Source organism: Melopsittacus undulatus, chromosome 4 (assembly GCF_012275295.1).
Source record: "Melopsittacus undulatus isolate bMelUnd1 chromosome 4, bMelUnd1.mat.Z, whole genome shotgun sequence".
NCBI lineage: Eukaryota > Metazoa > Chordata > Aves > Psittaciformes > Psittaculidae > Melopsittacus > Melopsittacus undulatus.
Genome location: NC_047530.1, coordinates 4,379,899 through 4,395,534, shown reverse-complemented (window position 1 = coordinate 4,395,534; position 15,636 = coordinate 4,379,899). Strand labels below are relative to the sequence as shown.

The window sequence follows — 15,636 nt, the reverse complement described above, 5'->3', positions numbered from 1 at the left end:
CCCCTGACAAACAAAACCTTCCATGTTTTATTGGTCTGTATTCTAAACTGTCTTGAAAGAAGTTCAACAAAAGCAACTGAAAAACTTTGGAAAAACCTTGTCTTCCTCATTTTTCAGAAACCCACATGTGGGAAAGGAATGATGCAAATCAAGAGGAGAATTGAAATGATCTACAAAGCACAATTGAGAAAGCAAATTACCTCTATTAGAGCATAACAAAGTATTTAATTGAAGATAACAGATCATATCTCAAACCCGGGTCATTAGTTCGAATCCAGCCCAAACTGGTAATCATCACAGTACACACCATGCAAGTGAGCATTTTCTGGTTTACTTGAATGCAGCTGATTGCCTCTGCCTAATGGATAATGCTTGGGCCACGAAATACAAAAGGCACTAAACTCCCATGCTTGCAGCAAAAGGCTGTCTGAGTTAAAGAATTCAAATGGTACAAGAATGAGTTTCAGGCCCCAAAAGCCTCATTTGCCCCTCTTCATTAAAAGGAGGAAATAGCTTGTAGTGCATTTTTGTTGTACTATTGTTGTACTATTTTAAAGTACTATTCCATAACATGTTAGTCTGTTCTATGCTACTGGTCTTCCACTTCCTCAACAGGATAATGGGTGAGTAGGAAAATAATCCATTTCAGAATGCATTTTTTTAAGTACAGAAAAGCCAGTCTTCAGTCAACCCATACAAACACCTAAAACTGCTCAGATCAGCTCCTCAATGCAATGTACTAACTACAGAATTAACTGCATATTCATTTATCTTCTGTGTACCTTATAGTTCCTCCTGCTCAAAAAACCACCCTATACTGCTGCTGTATCCACATGGTGGTGAAGATACTCAGGCAACAGTCTCATTAATAACTTTGAGCCAATATAAACCAAACTAACACCAAATAAAGCAGCTTTCCAGCCACTCACTCCCTTTTTCCCTCCCATTCCCCTCCAACCTTTTTTCTTTTGCTGTTTCATTTTTATATCATGAAATTTGTTAATTCACCACAAGTGAATTAGAAAATTCAAAAAGAAGGTAGCACATTGAGAGAGAAATCATCACCCAAGTGCGGAAGACTGCAGGACTGCTTCTTTTGGCAACAGTACCTGCTTAGTGTGGTTTAAAGTGTTTGGGAAACTACAGACTCAAAACAAGGTGGGTTGGTGTTCCTTTGTGTTGAGACTTGAGAAATATCTGGATAACAGGAATAAGGCTTATAGAATCATAGAATGGTTTGGGTTGTAAAGGACCTTAAGATCATTCAGTTCCAAACCCCCTGCCATGGGCAGGGACACCTCACACTAAACCATGGCACCCAAGGCTCTGTCCAACCTGGCCTTGAACACTGCCAGGGATGGGGCATTTACAACTTCCCTGGGCACCCTGTGTCAGGTCATCTGTACCCTCACAGTAAAGAACATCTTCCTTATATCTAACCTGAACTTCCCCTGTTTAAGTTTGAGCCCATCATCCCTTGTCCTATCACTACAGTCCCTGATGAAGAGTCCCTCTCCACCATCCCTGTAGCCCCCTTTGGACACTGGAAGGCTGCTATGAGGTCTCCACGCAGCCTTCTCTCCTCCAAGCTGAACAGCCCCAACTTTCTCAGCCTCTCTTCACACAGAAGGTGCTCCAGTTCCCTGATCATCCTCTGATCATCCTTATCTGTATGCAGACCTAGCCATGAGCACACTCCACTGATTTTAAATAAGCAAATATCACTTCCATGCTGTCCAACATAAGAGTCATTTCCTCAGATAGAAAGAAATCTGTGTAATTTTGCTGAAAAGAGAATGTAATCATTACTATGTTTGCAAATATGTCCTCATTCCTAATCTGAGGAACCAAGAATCAAACTCTTGGTACTCAAATCTTGAGTACCAAGAGTTAAAGAGAAAAGCTTCAGAAAATAGCCATAAGTGCCTATTGGTCCTACTTTGCAAATGACATCAAACTTGAGACAGGCTTCTGTGAAAGATTCAGCTTTCTCTTCAGAGGTGCTGCTGTTACAAACGTCATTCAGTGTTTAAGGCTCCTAAAAATCTCTTTTACCTATCATACTTACAGGCTGTAATCTCTTCAGTGTTTTCTAACTCAGATTCAATTCTACTGCACAGCAATAAAAACAATAACAGGCAATACTACACAAAATCATAGGAAATAGACTGAAATCAGATGATGAATCTTAATATGGAAGCAAACATTTAGCAACCAGTATACTGTTTTCTGTTACTTCTCAGGATCCTAATGATATATTAAGCAAAATTAACCCCTATAAGCACTCAAAGAAAAAGAATCCTTAAACCAAGGAGACAGACATGTAAGCAACCATGGCCAGGGATTCTTTCTAGCGAAGGATCCTCCTCATCACGATGACCTTGCACAGACAGCAAGCCCTTCTATCTGTCAGAAAGGTGTGTTTGTCCTAGCAAGTAAGCTCATAAACCTCATTAAAACTGGCATTTCCTGTATAAATATTCCATAGGCAAATCCAGGCTCTCATTTTCAACCCTCACTATTCAGAGCACAGGGATCTCTGCGCTGCAAGCATCTTGCCTTAAAATGGTGATTGCACCTCTGCACCTTCTGATCATCTCCCAACAGCTTCTACATAGTCTTCTGCAGCTCCATGATTCTATCTAAACCATGTAACAGGAACAAGAGCATACAGATGAACACTGCATTAATCCTTGCTGATCACAGCATCACAAGGAACAAGCAGACCTGGAAGAACAGGGTGCTGAGGTGGCCAAGTTTGAAGGCAGAATATACATGGCAAGTTCTGGAGGTACTGCTCTGGCCAGTAATGTAAGAATTCATGGCACACAGTTACTCACACATTTCACTGTTGTGTTAATGTTAACTTGCAGGTGCTTCATTTTAACAGTTACCCATATCCTGGCCCTGGGGCTCAACTGAAATAATTCTCTATAAAAGCTTCAGTCTTGCGAGTTCATTTGCAGAAAAATATGGCAATTTTCCTGTAAATGAGGAACATATTCAAGTCATCTTTAGTTACTCTGCTTTCTTATCAGAGTTAGAGGATACAGTTGGCATCTTCCCCTACTTCAAACATACTTACGTACCTGCTTTCCAACTATAATGTTTTATCCAGGCTTACCAGAAACTGTAACAGTGCTGTGAATGGACATTAGGTACCAGCTTAGATGAGAAACATACTCAGGCTCAAGTGCACCATTACTGCAGACACCAACTGTGGAATTTTGACTAGCACAACTATTAAAAAGAAATCAGTTAGTTAAAAGAATAAAAGTAACTATTATGAAATTGACTTATTAAATGTATTAGCAGATACTGCATATATCTAAATTATTCTATATTCTGAATTGTCTGAAGTTACGAATTAGCCAAGTCCTGAAAACTTGCTCTCCTATAGATAACTGCTGTAATATGCTCTCTTCTTAAAGAGATAAAGTCAGAGAAACAAAACCTAAAAATCTCAAAGACAAATTGGAGAAGACTCCAGTTACTTCCTTCGAATGAAAGAACAAGGGTCAAATCCAAACAGCATTAGCTGGCTTAAACAAGAAATAAAAGAGAGGCTGATGGAAGGAGTAGCTATCAAACCCCCCAGTTAAAGGTATCACAGAATTGGGTACTGCTCTTCTACAAATGTAAACTGCCCTTGAACAATTCCTGATCTGATTTCCATTTTCTTTAACTGACCCTCTGAGAAACAATCACAAGCATTCTCTGTTGCTGGCTAATATGGAACTTACACAGCCCATAAAGGAACTTTAAATGACATTGCTGTTTCATATTGAAGCAAGAACTGAATTCATGCACATATTAAGCAATTTTCCTAGACCAGAGTAAACATCAAATTTTTTCAGCTGAGACATAAACCCACCAAGGAACTGACCATTCGTGGCATGAGAGAGTCACGATACGAGGTGTTAACTCCAACGTCCTGGACAAACTCCAGCCTGTCTAATTGCAGACAGCCTTTAACTTCTCTTTGCAACTGCACACTGACACAATATTCCCACCCACTCCTTGTACTGCCCTAGCACGGTATTCCTGTTACATATTCCTCCACAGTTACCAAGTTCTGCTCTGTATGTTGCCGTGTCTGTGGTTGTAAACCTTCTGCCCAAGAACCTCTAGGATGAATGAGTTACATAAATGTTTTTTCCAAGTGTATATTAAAAACAAAGAACAAAAAGGAGCCTGCTTGTTGTTCAGAGTAAGATTGGCTTCCCCAGAAATGGAGAGAGAACCCAGGAGAAGATGGCTTTGCATCCCCTTTAAAGACTGAGTAATCCTAAACCTACTTTCTTCATTTTACTACATGTTTCAAGGTGTTTTGCTAATATCATTTAATAGTATTAAGATGCTCTGATCCCGTTCTAGCGAAGCACATGTTGCACAGTTTAATTTCTTCCTTAATTACTGCCAAGTGCCACATTTTCTCTTTAGGCAATGAAACAATGGATTAATGCCTTTGGCTAAGCCATGGAAAATCATCTTCTGAAAGCCAGCAATGAGCTTCTCTTTGTCAGCAACTGTTCACACTATTGGGATGAAGGGTTTAAAGGAAAACACATTCTACTCCTAAGAGCTCCTACCCAGCTTGCAGAGAAACGCTCTCTACACCATCATAAAGCCAAACAGTTAACAAGTTTGGTTTTATTAGTAAAACAAAACTATGTTTTATATTTTGACACAGAGAAAATTAACTGATTATGAGTGAAAATCATCTGCAGGCTTTTATATAGTAAAAGAATCAGAACCAGCTGCTTGGTGCAGAAGGTTAATTAACACTCCAGTGTTCCTTCTGAACAGAGGTGGGTTCAAACAGTGAAACTTCTTTTTCTTTAAAGGGAAAGCAAAAATTCCCCAGCACAACTTTGATCATCAGTGTCTTTATAAGAGAAATTATGGAGAACACTGTAGGCAGAGGAAGAATCAGCTATTTCATCAGAATTACAGGACAAAGCTTTGCAGACTGTTTAAGATCTTCAGTATTCCCACTGCAGTTAATTCATTTTTAAGACGACGAAGCTTCAGCTTCTAAATTCAACAGAAATAAAGCAGTGTGTGTGTGTATAGATGTAGGCATGAAAAAGAAAGAAAGAAATAAACAAGCAAGCAATTTTGTGTGTGCAATTGCAAAAGGAAAACGTTCGCATTTCGCTGTCAGGATATAAAATGAACTGCTGGTTATTTTGCCAGTTGTCATAAAATATATTAGCTTCATCTGTGCAAGTTACCAACACAACACATACACAAACACGCACCCACAGAATTATTACCAAGTTTCATAGCACATACCTTTTATACAAGGACAAAAAAACCCAACAAACCTACCATTTGTTTTATGAGTAAATCAAACGGATTTGCTTACCACAGCTGGGGGATCATTCCAATCCTCATAAGAAATGGCAGCATATGGGTAAATTCTGTCATTGATAATCTGAAGAGTAGCAAGAGCAATTGCTTTCATGGATCGAAAATATGCTTCCCAGAACCACCTTGCCTGTAAAGAGAATAAAGTTCACTGTCATGCTGCACAGATCCAGTGCTTAATAATCAATATTGGCTTGCCATGCATATGTTCCATGCACTCCATGTGTAAGGTGGAGATTAAATTAGGAGGTATGTTTATTGTAGCTAGGATATTTCCACAGAGCCTGAAGGCTTCAAACTCAACTCCACTCCCCGAAACCCAGGATTTGCAGCCAATAAAAGGAAGCAGCAGCATTGGTTTGCAAGTGATTGAACAGAATGAGAATACATGAAGGAATCACTTTCACACATACTTTCACACTTTAGTCGTATGTTTTCCTCTTAAAAAATGTCAAAAGCAGTTTAACTATAGAAGAAATTGCTGTTATACTCTGTTTTCCCAAGGCAGAGGAATCCATAGGGCAGCTAATCAGCCAAACAAAAGCGTGCAGCCTAAAAGAAGCCACTTTCTAACATCAGTATTCGAGACAGCTGATCAGCTGGAGAACGTCAGTGCTCATGAACCAAGCTAACACCTTCCCAAGCCTTCCAGAAAACAAATATTATACAAGTACATGTTAAGATTTTTACATAAAGTACATGTGCATGCCAATTTGTTACAATTGTTCATCTAATTTACAGCATAGTGTAAAACCACTGAAATGAAATGGGATTTTCTTCTACACAGATGCACTGAATTGCAGAGATGAGTCATCTTCCAGCTAAGTCCATGTCATGCAAGTTCTAATCTTGTCCCAGTTTCTGTATAACACATAAATGCTGGAAGAAAAGCAGGGGTTTGGCAAGGAAAATGCTGACTTAACTGATTCTCTCTTAGAGACATAAACATCCTTTTGAAATGCCTAGAACCATCCAATGATCCTGTAGGACCCCATCCAACCCAGAAGGAAACACACTTTGCCAGTAAATGCAGTTTAGGAGTTTCACCCCAAGAGATACGAATTCATTTCAACATAATTTTCCTTGAGGAAATTCCAGCATCTTGAAGCATCCAGCAGGTAATTTAACTTGCAATGTCCTTATGGTTCAGTATCAGCTGTAAGAGTGTGTTTTGCATCTAGTCATAGGGCAATTAAAAGGCTTGTTTTCATTCACTGGAAGTGTAAGAAACTTTCAGAGCCAGAATGTAACCACTGAAGACAACATACAAATTTGGGCAAGTGCTGTATTACTCTTGCCCCAGATTCCTTAAACAGCAAAAAGGCTTTAATCATATACTATGATAATATTAAGCCATATTATTTAGCATATTAAGTTACTGAAGGAATACCAAGCTTCTGGAGGAATACCAGACTTTGGTACCATGAACCAAAAGTAACTCTCATTTAGCTGTTGTTAACAAGTTACCAGTGTGTCTAACTCTGCAAGACAGTACTTTAATAGAAGACAGAGTGATTTCTATATGGAGACCCTGTGCTGAGGCATTCCTATGCTAAGTACCAGGGTACAGGAAAGATTACAAATAGGGAAAATACAAGTTCACAGGCAAATCTGCACATATTCACACATGTTCTACCTTGCACTTCACTCTGTGTGCAAGCCATAGGATTCAGAACTAAAGACCTATTGTTGAAATACTGGCCCTAAAGCTCTACTCTATGGGTAGTTTGCAAAACAGGCTCTTCAGAATAGTCCTGTAAATATTTAAGATTAAACAAAGCCGTGTTATAATTAAATAAGCAAACTAGAAGAGAGTTAAGTGCTCTGTGGAGAGCTGCTTTTATTGGGAGAAAACGTGAACAACCATAAGCCTCACTACTTCAGAGTATTTCAGTATTCTACTAAAGAGACTGATGTCTGTGTCCAAAATACACACTTCTCTGGAGCTTGTCATCCAGAGACAATGCAAAGCCATTTCACCCTAGAACAGAATCACTTCCCTCTCCCTTATTTCTCTCCCTGGTAGGACTTAAGAAGCTGATTACCAAGAACACAGAACAAAATGAATATTCTATGATTATATATATCCAAAATGAGTATTTTGCATGTCCACCTCTAAACACAGAATTAGATAAACAGGTCAAGAATAACCTAAAATACCAAAAAGACCTTAAATCAAGCAAACACCACATGCTAAGCACAGGACGTAAGTACTCCTTTCCCCGTGCTCCATTTCTTAAGAGAAGATGTATTATCCACAACTCATATAGCAACTGATACAGAACCAGAAGCAGATGAAGAATTAGAACTGACCAGAACAATAAACCTCTCTATTCAAGTACCCTAACTAAACAACAGTAAGAACACAGATTTCAGATATCATTTTCACATTAGACAACAGTTTAGAACCATTGCTATATTCAGCACTAAGGAGAAAAGAGAAATTGTTTTATGCAGCCTTTTAACATGTAACTTTATATAGCAATTAAGCAGCTATTAATTGTGTGTCATACACACAGGTCTTTGTTTCACAGCTATCAAATGACAGCATTCCTATACTGTTCTAACTTGGATTATTTATTTATACTGTAGTATCTACGAATATCTAAGCTTCATAACAACCAAAGCTGGTTTTCCACCTTCAGCAAAACCAGGATGGATCAGCTCAAGCATCTCTTTGCTGAAAGAGTGCTTGCAATGTGGGGCAGGATTACACCTTTATACCAGAAGCAAAACTGGAGAGAAGGGCAGAGGGAATTTACTTTTTATAGACTAATATTTATGTAATTCATTTTTTGTAAAGAGCCAGAAAATGTTCCCACAGTTGGCTCTAAGTTTTCTGGGAGTTGTGTTTCTTTAAGGCAGAACTCAAAACCTTCCAAGGGGATTCGAAGTCTCCAAACAGATGTTTCAGGGTCTCATTACTTCCTCCCCACCTTGTTTGCTTTTATAAAGCAGAACTGATTAACATGGCTTGCCAGTGTCTGCTGCTCAGCATGTGAAGTTACTAAACATGTTGGGAAAGTTTTCTATTGGGAAGATATACATCGGTTCCATTTGAAATGTGTTTTCTGCTGTAGCTGGTGAGGTTGAAAAGCTTTTGTTGGAATGTAATAACTAGAGGAGATAAAAATCCCATTAATATATTTAGGATACAGGAGAAATAACAACAAGAAGAGATCTGTTCCTGACTCATACACCAACCTTTTTCTGAGCTGTCTATTTCTATTTTCCATATCTATGAATTCAGAAGACAAATGGTTATATACTTGAGAGTAGCTTCAATATACTGGGTAATAGGTTTAAAGTATGGCAATCATAGCATATGAATCAAACCTACCTAAAAGTTTTCCAGGATCTTGAAATAAATAATCCATAAGTACAGATCTTATCTTAAACACACCATTGGTTATACACATATTCTACGACTATGATATGGTCAGGCTGCCATTCCTTTCAATCTGAACTGAAATTAGCTTCTAGTACTCCAGGTTTCAGAACACACTACATGGATCACAGACTTGTAGAGAATGCTAACATTTTTATACACCTAAATACTGCTTAGATCATGAGCAATCTGAATTGTACATATAGATCAAATGCGTACTTTGTACAACTGCTAAAACAACACAGATGAATGTATGTTAACCTATGGGACCTTGCTCTGGGTGTATAGCTTACCAAGAATTGCAAACAGGTATTTAAGAAACACAGTTTCTCTTTCCCATCTAGATTTCTAGATAAATAGAAAATCTAGGGTAGATCCTAGAGAAAAGACAAGAAAACATTACTTTCGGTAACATTCTACCAACGTGTGTAAGAATCAAACATAGCGGAATGAATGACCTGACTGAGAATGAGAAATATGTTACATTATTAGGTTGCCCAAGGGGTGACTTGAATCTCTAATAATACATTAAATTCCCCATGAAATTAATTTACCCGAGTTCAATTTCTGCATAACATTTTACAAAGCCAAGACAGCTTCGCCATGGAAGCCAAAGACTGAAAGAACCAGAGGCCAAACTCCCCTCTCTCTCTGAGCAGTGAACCCTGCAGACCAAAGTCAGAAACTTGGCCTTACTGATAACAAGTTCTAAGTTGTATCCCTTCCTTCCTCACCACACCGCTTTCAACTGCTGCATCCTCATTAGATCAGCCATGAAAACCGACGACTCTCTGTGAAGGCTAAAATTGCTTAATATAATGTAGAGGTATTCATTTATCTCTACATATACATATGCGCACCTTGAGGAACACTAACCGTATCTGTAAGGCAGAAGAAGAAGTTCAGAAACATTGTTTTCTTCCTCAAACCTGTAGATGGTATGGGCAATTCTGTGCTCCTTCAATCAATGAAGCAAGCATCCAACTCCAAAGTTAAATTCCACTTGTTTTCAGTTCCAGGATTTCGGTCAAATGGACTCCAAAGAAACTAAATTGACAGTATTCAGCATATACTGGTACAGGCAATAGCTTGGGATGGAAGCATGTGCAGTTATTTTCATAGGGAACAACAGGCAGGAGCACACAGCAATAGGGTAGCCTATTCACAGAAGGTAACATTTATTTAGGTAAGGTGTTATTTTCCTTAGAAATAAACACACTTGAAGGCCTAGCATCTTTTTATAAGCTCTTTACAAGCCAGAATAGCATCAGGTTACAGACTTCATTCATATAGTGTTTATAAGTTCTAGTGTTAATGCCACTAATGGTGCTCCGGTGTAGAGTGCGAGACAGATCAATGTAAATCTTTTGGTTAGTTTGTGAAAAGAAAAACACTGGGCATGAGGCAGGGAAAGGAATACTTTCTGTAACGTTTGGATCAAGGGGAAAACAGACTGGGAAAGGAACTTTCTAGCCTCCTGTCTTCACAGCCTATGATTTGGTGGGAGTTGGTAAAGTTAGCGAAAGGGGAGAAAACAAGGTTTGAAGAGGAGTAGTAAAAGTTAACTGCCCATAAACCACCACCTCTCTCAGCTTTTAGGTCAGGCGCCATGATGCTGTAAGAGTTTGCCCCGCTGCAGGAGTTCAGTGTTTCCAAAATGCTTTAAAAGGTTTACGAGGCCTTGAAATATAACCATTTTCACACAGGGGCGACTGTGCTTAAATGCTTACCTTTCTAGATGGCTCTGGTGTTCCTGGTTTTCACTCTCAGACCAGCTAGGTTTGGGAAGTCTGGCCAAAGACTCCAGCAATGGCCTGGGAGCTTGATGATCTTACTTTAAATCCTGGTACTATTACTTATTTACCTATTAATGCTTGACATTGATTTGATTTCTTGTTCCTACTTCAGCTTCTCAGCAGTATGAGTAATACCACAGAGATGTGAGATTTAACCTTTCAAATTCTGGGGTGGATAGAACAGAAAACATTAACAACTTTGTCTTCTCTTATTATGTACAAAGGCACCTTAAACTAATAAAACTATTATTTAGCTAACCGATGCTAATTGTAATTGACTGCAGCAACACTTTGCTAAAGTGTACTTTGAGAAGAGATATGAAAGATGTTATAAGAGATACCTACAGCTTTGCTGTGCATCTAACAGCTCTGTGCATGGAAGTTCATCCACTAAGACCTTCAGGTTCCTAAGTTACATGGGATACTGCAATATAATCAAATGTTTCTTATGTTACTGAGACCTAACAACTTATTGCCCATCAAGCAAACTAGTATAACTGGTCACAGAAAACCCTCTTTCCATTATGCACTAGGATTAGTTATGCTACTCAAGTTCAAGATAAACTGAATTATCATATATTTGCCGTATAGTAAAGATGACTATGAGGATAGCTGATGATACATCATCACCAGATAGCAAGCTTGAGCTCTCAATCCCCCTACTCCCCTCCCAGGGTAAAATGGGACTGAAGAGAAAGCTTAAGTTCCTCTTTTGGAGGAACAAGCATTTTATAAGTTTCCCAAGCCAAATTCTGGGTTCAGACTGAGAACCCTATAACCCCAAATTCCCACTTTTCTCTGCCCATGAATTGTAATCTGCCCCCTCTTTCTGGATTGCTTTCCTGTTTCTACTGCTGGTTCCCTGTTTAAACAACTTCCTTGCTGATCACACGTATCGCTTAGTATGTGGTTCATCAAAGATGATACCAGCTGGGTCAGCTAAAATGGGTGCTATATTTGTTTCTTCACACAGGCTTAAAATAAACCCTCAGAAGTTTTTACACTATTAAGAATTATGTGGTAATTTGTTGTTTCTAGAAATCTGTTAGAATTTGACTTTAAAGTGTTTATTTGGTTTAGGACCCTTAATAATATCACACAATCAGGTTCAACACTCCTAAAGCTGGCTGGCTCTATCTTCTCTCTATAATCAGTGCAGGGAGAAATATAGGGTCATTCAGAGAGAAATTTAGAGCTCTGGTACCTTAAAATACCCTCTGAACAATCCGTTCTCCTCTTATTGAGGGAGCATGAGAGGGCAGAGTAAATAACTAGCTGTGAGCCACGATCCTTCTGCCCCTTAAAGCACTACCTTCAAAATGGATCCAAAGACCTTCTCATTCCCAGCCAGCCATGAAGATTTAAAATGAGAACAAACAAGAATGCAGAATACATTTAAAAGAATACATTTTCATTTATATTTCATGTGATTCAGGTTACAGAAAAATGCAAGACAGCCATACTCTGAAAAGTGGCTCACTTTTGGCATGCAGCTACCCAAGCTGGGGATTATCTCTTTAGAAATTGCAATCTGAAAGTAAGAATTAGATTCTTGTCCCCATACATAGACTACTATGTAGGAATTTTAAGAGTTAACCCATTAAATCAATGGAATACTGGTAAAATCATGATAATTTGCCTAAAACTGGAGAGTTTCTCTAATTATGCTCACATTTTATACAAGATCAGATTAAAAACACCTTTCAGATTTGACTTAAGGTGGTTGTGTTGTGTCTATCTGTCAGCAAGCACCTACCCAAGAAAAGCTATGGTGTGTGCGTGTATATATACATACATATATATGTAAACTATATAAAGATTGATCACAACATCAGCATGCCATTTTGAAAGCTAAAAAATGGGGGTAGCAAGGAAACACACTTTTGGGGGTCTCTGATCACTTCAGATAAAGACTAATCCACCTTTCAACATTGTTTTTTCCCAAAGCTTAAATCAGAAGTTTCTCGACAAGGAAAAAGGAGGAATGAGCAGGAGAACAATGCAGGGCACATACAGTTGTTTCCAGTTAGCCAAGGTTTGGTCCTAATGGAACATGACAACATTCTCTTAATATTGTTCCTGCATTTTCATTCCATCTTTCAACTCCTGTTTCTGAGCTTTGCATGAGTCCCAAGCAAAGCCCTGAAAATATCCATCTATTGAACTTACACAACTTATAGAGTGACTTATAAAGGAATATTCCTTATTTACAAGCAATATTCTGCAGGATGAGCAAGCAAAACCTTAATTTGTCTCATTACAGCCCTATATTTTAAAGAAGAGATTCTAGAGAGATGTTCTGCAGTGCTGGTTTTTATTGCAATTCAGGCTCAAAAGGAAAGCAGGAGGTGGATTTAATCACTGGGCTCAACATTCTCCACTGTAGTAATTTCAGCCACAAAACAAGCACATTTGCCCACTTCAGGTACAACAGAGAGTGAAAATAAAATCTTTCCCCTATCCAAAATTCCTTTTTTTCCCCCCTTTTTCTTTTTGAAGTTGCAATTCATAAGGGGACAGAGGTCAGAGTTCAAAATGCTAGTCTTACCCTACAGATACCAGCCACTTGGGAATAACTGACTTCTGCTGGCTCTCAGTTTTATTGCTGTGAACCATTTGACAAATGCTGACTCATAAGAGCTAAGGGTAAAGGAAAAAGTTAGTGCAAGCTCATATATTAATTTTGCAGTCTTTTCAGACTCTTCTCTTTGGTGCTTTGAAAAGGATCACTTATATCAGTCATAGCAATCTATATGTACAACAACACCTACTATACATATATGAGAACGGTTCTTTGAAGCATTATCTATTAAAGTTAACATTTTGAGTCTTGCTTTCATACTTTCACATAATTTGTGGAGATTTGGGGTTCTTTGGGGTTTTTTGGTTTGAAGATTTTTGGGGAGGGTTGGGGTTTGGTTTTTAGGCTTTCATCTTCTGTTAGGAGCAAGAGCCTTGTTCCACCTAAGATCTGGCTCAATGATATGACACAGAAGCAGCTATTCTCAACAGAATAGCACGCATTCTCTCTCATGAAATGGTAGTATTTCATAGGGTGGTGAAATCCTGCTTTATCATGACCCCTAAAATACAGATTTCTGCTATTCCTTGTCCTAGTGATAGCAACTTAGTTTCAAAAATAGCAAGAACACGAGACTTGAATAGATAAAAATACCACTTAGCACTGGTGTTCTCCCATCCCTCCATGTATTTCCGCACCTAAATCTTGCTTCTTTGATTACTGAGTATATCAGTTTCACAGCCCTGTTGCAGAAAGCAAGACTGCATGGGTCAGGGAACTTGACTTACTGCCCTGGCACCCTACAACTCCACTACCAAAAGACATTTCAAGGTATGGAGCCAACAAATAGGTATCAGCACTACGAGCAGCAAGGAACCACCCCATTCCCAGAATACTGCTGCAAAGTATACAGACAGAGCCAGCAAAGAAAGCAGCAGATTGAGCTAAAAAGCCAAGTTTCATAAAGCTTTAAAAACATGAACTGTAAAATAACTACCATTTCCTGAATTCCCTTTGCTCCCAAAGAGCTTTCAGTTCTGTCTTCCTATTTACAGGCAAATGACATGTGTTGACACCACAGAAATAACACAGCTGTAAAAGAGTAATATAGATCCTATGCTGGCTTCCATAGTCCTATCTGCATAATCATCACTGAAAATGATGTAAAGATACAAGAAACAGCCTACCCTCTTCCCTCCAGTTTCCAAGGGGTTGCAGGGCTCCTTCATTACTCCACTATCACCAGGCTGTTATTGTGAAGGGGCAAGCACACCTAACCTGAGTAGTCCAAATGACTTGGATCTGTACCATCCTTTTTATGGGTTCTCCTTTGCACACTTCCTGTTACCAACACAAAACCAGATCTACAGTGGGCCAGTTTATGCCATCATTGATTCAACAGCAGTCTAGAAAACAACAGAAAGCAAATACATGTATGCAATTGCAGGGAACATTCAACTGCTGTATGACCACAAGTTGAGGGGTAGGGGATGTATTAGCCACATTTCTTGACAAGTGATGGACAGCTCCTGAAACTGAAAGCAATAGGTTTCTAGTCCTAGGGGTATTGCCTTCAAATATGCCTATGTTCTCAGGGTAGATCAGTTTTCCCTGCTGCAGGCATCCTGCCGAGAGGCGAGGTCCCAAGCAAAACACAGGAATCTGACTGCAAGCCTTTGAGGTGGCAGGAGCCAAGGGAGGTTCAAAGACAAGGCTGGCTGGTGGGCAGCACCTCCGAGTATTGCAGAGGTTAGAGGTTAGTAAAGCAGGAGCCACTGGCCAATAAACCAGTGTTTGGAGAGCCCACTCTACAGATAAATTGGGGATCTGTTTACACCTTTCCCAGCTTTCTGAGTTACACACACTGGTGCTTCCCACTGTGATCTTGTCCTATGTCCACCAGCATCTCCCCTCCTCAGCAGCTGCCCTGCTCTCTGCTGGTTGGCTTTATAACATGGTTAAAGGATGCTTGGAAACTTTTAATCAGCATCCAGCATCAAAAATAAATAAATAAAAGCACAACTGCTTTTATTTGTGTCAACTGCTGCAACAAGATCTGTCTTGTTTGAGATTTCCCATGACTGCTGCACTAATGCTGGGAGAATAGAAGCTTAAATTCCCTTGATTAGAGAAGCTAAACACAAAGCGAGCCCAGTGCCAATCACACACATGAAAGGACAGCTTTCTGAAGCAAGGAAAAAAACCCTCTAGGTAGGGTTACCACCATATTACAGCAGTCAAAAATCAGCACATACCTTAATTTCAGAGCTTAAGCTCTTTACCAGGAAGATCTTGCCCTTTTGATGAAGGCATGTTTTGCTCAGTTTCCTGTAAGCTATATAGTTCTATTTTATATAAGCATAAACATACACTAATCCCATACACACAGTTTTCAACATTGGACAACTTTAACCACAGACATTACTGCCAACATTGCTTGAACACAGATATATATTACTGATTTCTGTAAGGATAAAAGCTGAAGGAGTGGAAGTTATGGGTTTTTTTCTATATCTACAGGAAAAATTCAGTTTAGGATATAGTGCCGCTTTTTAACC

General features: G+C 39.1%; 1 protein-coding gene across 1 annotated transcript in view; it reads right to left on the bottom strand.

Annotated features, from left to right (window-relative positions):
• Positions 1-15,636, bottom strand: part of EXT2 (exostosin glycosyltransferase 2) — a 79,522-nt gene that overhangs the window by 37,501 nt on the left and 26,385 nt on the right. Inside the window, exon 8 of the mRNA XM_005154188.4 lies at positions 5,372-5,503. Coding sequence (XP_005154245.1) covers positions 5,372-5,503 — 132 coding nt within the window. The remainder of the gene's footprint in view (positions 1-5,371; positions 5,504-15,636) is intronic.